Source organism: Diadema antillarum, unplaced genomic scaffold (genome assembly GCF_040938485.1).
Source record: "Diadema antillarum isolate AM-2024a unplaced genomic scaffold, OU_Dant_1.0 scf00000168, whole genome shotgun sequence".
In the NCBI taxonomy this organism is placed as follows: Eukaryota; Metazoa; Echinodermata; class Echinoidea; order Diadematoida; family Diadematidae; genus Diadema; species Diadema antillarum.
This window is the reverse complement of record NW_027271057.1, coordinates 907754-913753: the sequence shown is the minus strand read 5'-3', so window position 1 is coordinate 913753 and position 6000 is coordinate 907754. Positions and strand designations below refer to the sequence as shown.

General features: G+C 41.0%; 1 protein-coding gene across 1 annotated transcript in view; it reads left to right on the top strand.

The window, feature by feature from the left end:
- The first annotated feature begins 427 nt into the window (after positions 1-427).
- Positions 428-6000, top strand: part of LOC139722647 (solute carrier organic anion transporter family member 4A1-like) — a 246016-nt gene continuing 240443 nt past the window's right edge. The window contains exons 1-2 of the mRNA XM_071633940.1: positions 428-1114; positions 1701-1891. Coding sequence (XP_071490041.1) covers positions 812-1114; positions 1701-1891 — 494 coding nt within the window. The 5' untranslated portion in view covers positions 428-811. The remainder of the gene's footprint in view (positions 1115-1700; positions 1892-6000) is intronic.

Genomic DNA, 6000 nt, shown 5'->3' with positions numbered 1-6000 from the left:
CAATCACTTATTACAACTATTTTCGATGTAATGCGATGTCATCTGTCGATTACTTTATTTGCTTTAATGTAAAGCTCATCCTTCAATCTCCTGAAAATATAAATTCTTCGACCTATCGGCGATTGCTCAACAGCAAACAAACCCCTTGGACCGTTGTTCAAGGTTTGTGTGTGATTGCTTCTCCTGTCTGTTTGCTCTTAATTCTTATCGTGTCGATGTTTGAATTTCTGTAAATACATAAAAAACTTACCTCCCTTTTCTTTATTTACACGCCGTCATTCCGCCTTGCGTGACTAGTATACAAAAGAAGTATGACAAAGAAGTCATGGCCATTGTGTTCCTATAGATTGTTGTTGGAATTTCAGCGCACAATGATGAATATCGCCTGGTTTTCAGTTGTGATAGTCTGTCGCAAGCAGTCAGGAGTGTCACCTTTGTACCTGACATTTGATTTTGGCTCCGCTTTCTTTTTCATTTTCGGTTGTGTAGCCCTGGTATGTCACCCTACTTTGTCAAGGAACGAGTAGGAAGTTCGAAGCGTCATTGTGGAGTCTAAGTTATATAGGCCCTATAAACATACACTTTGGCGCAAGTACAACAAGCCGTGGGGAGATAGGAATGTGGATAACATTTTCCTGATTGTGTTACCGTTGTTACTGGGTTTGGAGAGTAGTAATACAGATATCGATCACATAAACGTCAACAAGCACTGTGACGTGACAACATCCACGTGAGTCTGGATACGTTTGAGGTACACCTTCATAAGAAGGAAGAATAATTTCAACATTTCTACTGTTAAATCTACCTTGGAATGGAGCTGGTTTACCACAAGTTGGATGGATCTATTGATGAGGAATTACCCGCGCCTGGGGATGAATATGTACCGACAAACTCGAGTTGGCTTTCAAAGAATAAATTCGTCGACGAACCGAAAACTGATCCGTCGACGTGCATTCCCTTTGAAAGCGACACAGAGTCTTCGAAGGGTCCCTTCGGTAACTACCCGTTGACAACATCGGCTATTGATCCATGCGAAGATGACGATGACGATGATGTTGCTACAATAACCACTGGAAAGTGTGGATGGGGCAAGTTTACGCCAAAATGTCTTCAAGTATGTCTATGTCCCTTCCATTGATCATTGACATTGTGCATGAATCCAGACATAGAAAGAGTTGGTATATAAATGGCATAACAAACCCTTCCATTTTCTTTTTATGATCTGTATCAGATATGTTTTAATACACAAAACTATAAGAATGTACCAAATTTAATCGGCCTGAACAAGTCTTTACAGATACTGAGGTTGCAAACGCGATAAACGTTCCTTACTCTAGAAAAGGAGAAAGGTAGGCCTACTCAGGGGATTATGCTGTAATGGAATACAACTATGTAAGTCGACTTTTGTCAACGTCCGTTTTGAGGGGTTCCATATGTTCGTGGCCGCACTGTTTCATCCGATAAAGAGATTTATTATTGCCAGCCCAATGAGTGGATGTTGGTTTATAAAAGTGTTGCAGGTAGTTGTCGAGAGTGACAGATAAGTGGCACTTGGTCATTACATTTATAATTTTTTGCAATGATTACCATCAGTATCATTAAAAAACACACCGTCACTAATTCGATTGCCCTCCACAGGTCGTCAGTACATGCAAGCAAGGTTGTTTACGTTTTCTTTGTAACTCTTTTCATTTGTCCAGATGTTTCTGAATGTCAAGATATACATCGCTGTGTTCGTCATGGCAAGCATCATTCAGATCATGACGGCGTACGGCCTCATATCGATTGCAATTACCACCATTGAGCGCAGGTTTCACCTGACAAGCTTTCAGAGTGGTAGCATCATGAGTGCCTACCAGTTTGCGACCATGGCATTTACCGTCTTTGTGACGTAAGTCACGCATACACTGATAATTCTACATCCATCAGTTTTAACTATCTACCTTTTAACCAAGACATTATGTTACATCGTGAAATAAATTTTACAAGTACATTATCTCTCACGAAAACACAAACTAAGAGTTGATTCTATTACAGAAATTCTTCAAACTGCGTATATGTAATAGCCCTTATGTACATTTTAGCTGTTAAAGTAATTTGTCCTCCGAATGTGTATTCTGAATTGAAAATGTTAAATTTACATTAGTCAATGATGTCATAATCATATCCACATTATCTCCACTCACAGAAAAAAATGCTTAACCCATAATGATTGTGTCTTTTTACAGAGGCAGTCTTGTTATGTATATGTGTATGATATATACGTAATGTAATCTTGGGACATACTATGCACCCTTTGATAGAGAAACAAAACGCATGTACTTTCTAAATATATTTGAATACATTGCACCATCGCTGTAATACACACACACACACACACACACACACACACACAAACAAACACACTTACACATATGACGTTAATCGAAATGTACATACAAAATGGTGAATCTGCCTGTACGTCTATTAACTTTTAAACAATATTGATATCGAAAACTAAAGGGCTTTTTACACTTGTTAATTTTTGCTTAGTCCCGTACCAACGGTGGGGCTATAAGGGGGGGGGGGGGGCCTTAGCCCCACCGTTGGTACGGGACTATCCTTAGCCCACTTTCTGTTTACACTCGTTTTTGCCAAAGTGGGCTAGCCCCACCGATAGTCCGGTACTATCTGGCCCTGCAAAATAGCAGGGTTAGCACCGCAATTGCGGTGCCAAGCAAGTGAGTGTAAACAGAACGAAAAAATAATCCTAGGCTAAGCGACGGAGACGAAGTTCGACCCTCACTGACCAATCAGAAACGAGGTAATCAAGTGCTGCCGGTGCGTGCGTGTACGTGTACAGTACACAGCGTAATCATGAATATTCATGTGGTTTGGAAAGTCCGGGGCTAAGAAATACGAGTGTAAAAAGGTCAGATTTCTCCTTAGCCCCGGACAAGAGATAGTACGGGACTAATTGGCCAGTGTAAAAAGCTGAAAAAATTGGTACGGAACTAACGATAGTCCTGGGTCAGAGAAAGTCCGGGGTTAAGAAACACAAGTGTAAAAAGGGCTCTAGTGACTCCCCTTGTCCCGGTTTCTTGGCAGGCTAAGTCTAGTGTATTTCGATAGGAACAGAATGCCGCCGACATGGAAACATGTAGGCATATTGCCAGCTACCCAGCAGATACCATTTAAATTTCGCGGGTAATGATGAAAATAATTATGTTCTTGTTTGCAACCCAGAAATGACACGGAAAAGAATCAATAGATTTTGATTTCACCGTGAAACCAATTAAGTTTACTTCCGGTAAGTGAAATTGGTGTAGTGATTTGATGGGCATGCTGTCTTCCAGGTGCTGATGCGCTTTATCATATCAAACCCAGGTTTCAGTGGTATGCTCTACGCCAGTCATTAAAACAAAAGACTAACAGTACAAACTACTAGTTTATCGTGATGTCATTATCCAAACTTAAATCTACCAAATCCCGCTTAAAACGAAAGCTCCCATACTAGGTGTTTCAAAAAACATTTCCCACTTTTGATCATTAATAGTCCAAAAACTATGCATCCAATAAAACTGTCAAAAAGATACGAGTAATAGCTGAATAGTGTACAATTTTGTTGGAGGTGATATGGATGTGAAAGCATGAATCAGTTTCATTAAATCTAAGATTGATTTTGAAGTAAGGTTTTAACCCTCTGTACAAAAATGAACTTTGCACAGGAACCAATGATGTGTATGTGAGTATGTGCTGACAATGGCCCTGACAATGGACTTGCCTGAACCACCTGTTGACGAGGCGTCAGTCTCGCGCTCCCAGACACATGAATGCTTAATCAATAATTCACGTGGATTGCCCTATGGGCACTGCTAGTCTGAATTCATGCGTGATAAAGGGTAAAATGCATGCACATGGAAAAAGTAAGCACATGCTTCCATGTGCTCGCAAACACCACATTTCATTCCAGCTGGCAATCATTTTCAAATTTTGCTTCAAATATCACTAAATCTAGAATATAAATAAGCATAAATGATCTAAAGTTTTTCATTTTAATACAACTGCTTACTAATAGTCTGACAAATTTGTCGCTTTTTCAATAAAAAGAGATCATTTTTGGTAAAGAGTTCAGCATTTTTCATTGGGGCGATTTGTTTCACAGTTGTGAGTAGATTTATTTAAGCCTCCGTATACACAAGTGTATACTCTGACTGATTTTCTTTGCTTCCTGTCACCTTGTTTACGACAGAACAGAAGGTATTCATTGGAATTTCGTTTTTCAGAAGTAGGGAGAGCACTGTCGCCACTCAACGACAGTATCGGCAGGCGTTTGACTTTACAACGAGGCTGAATAAAGACTAGTTGTGACAGTGGAATTTCTCATGAATAAATAATAAAGCATTCAAACACTGACCATTGTTCAGGACCATTGTCAGGGTGTTAACCACACACTCCCATACACACCCATTGACCCCTGTGCAAAGTGAAAGTTTTGTACAGAGGGTTGAAAATAGAGCAAAATCTGGAACCTAACTGTGAAATTAATCATGGATTTTATGAAACCGATTTGTGCTTTTATATCTAAACCACTTTCAACAAAATTGTACATTATTCAGCTATCACTGATATCAATGACAGTGTTATCCAGGGATGCCAAGTTCAAAAAAATTTTATGAGTGAGATTTTCATGACTCGGCATCAGTCGGCATCTCGGCGCGCGAATGTGCCCGTGAGCGAGGGTGTGGGAGGGGGTTTTTTCCCCTGTGGCCTCCCACGGTAGGGAGCTGTTCCAATGTTTAGCTCTTAATGGTGCGATCAGGTGCACACTTAAGTGACCATTTTTTACTTATTTTGAAAGACAAAAGGGAAATGTACCTTCAATTGCAAGTATCACTTTAATCTTTTGAGCTATGCTCATTATTATAGGCCAAAGTTGCAGACTTCGCCCGATGCGTGAGAAAAATGGGTGACATGCATGAGATCGTGAAATGGCCCCTAAATGCTTGAGTCTCACGCAGAATGCGTGAGACTTGGTAGCTCTGTGTTATCTGATGTATAGTTTATGAATTATTAAGAATCAAAAGTGGGAGATGTTTTTTGAGACACCTAGTACATAAAATTTTAATGTTAACCTGCAATAGATTGCGTGAAACCAAGCAGTTGTATCACAATTTAAAGAAGAAAAGTTACCTTCCATAACGCTTGCGCTATAAATAATTTGCACAATTTGTGATAGGGTCAAGTGTCTTTTATCAAGTCGGATGAGTGTTTCACTGAGCTAAACTGTTACCATGGCGTCATGTATACGGACATTGAGAGGAAGTTAGATACTATACAAATAATTGTAGAAACTTTCGTATACATTTTCCTTGAAAAACTTCGTCGGGGTCTAATCATGAAGTCTTTGGCCACTGCTCCCGTTTTAAAATGGGTCTGCACTGGAAAGAAACATGTCTAGCGCCATCATAAGGCTCTTTTTTCTCTGTGGTGCCCAGCATTTCTCCCATAATGCCGAGCGGCGTGCAGCAATTAACCCGTTCCATACTGAATTCTGATATCCCTATAGACTTAACACACAGATCACCAAGTTCCCGTAAACGTAGGGGATGGCCTAGCAGCGCAGCGGCTCGCTTCGATCCCGCATTATCTTGCGCAGTCCAGTGCATACGTATATGTATACCACGTACCATAGTACCATGGTACGTACCATCATACGTTGTCACTTACCACTTCGCGATCTGTTCGGTGCTTTCAAACACTGTCTTCAACACTCAGATCGCTTATTCTGATCGTTGTGTCGAACTTCAATCTGCGATTATGTCGCGGATACGACTTGGTAAATGCTGGATCCAGTGGGAGGAGATGCGAGCTGCGCTTGTGTATAGCGAGTAGGTCATCGGGCTGAGTGAGTGGATTGTCGTGGATCTCGCTCGCGACAAGTAACCCGTTCCCTCGCGATCGGCCGTAAGATCGAGGCCGCGCCGGGCGGGCCGGGCGGGCCGTGAGATCGTGCGCTGA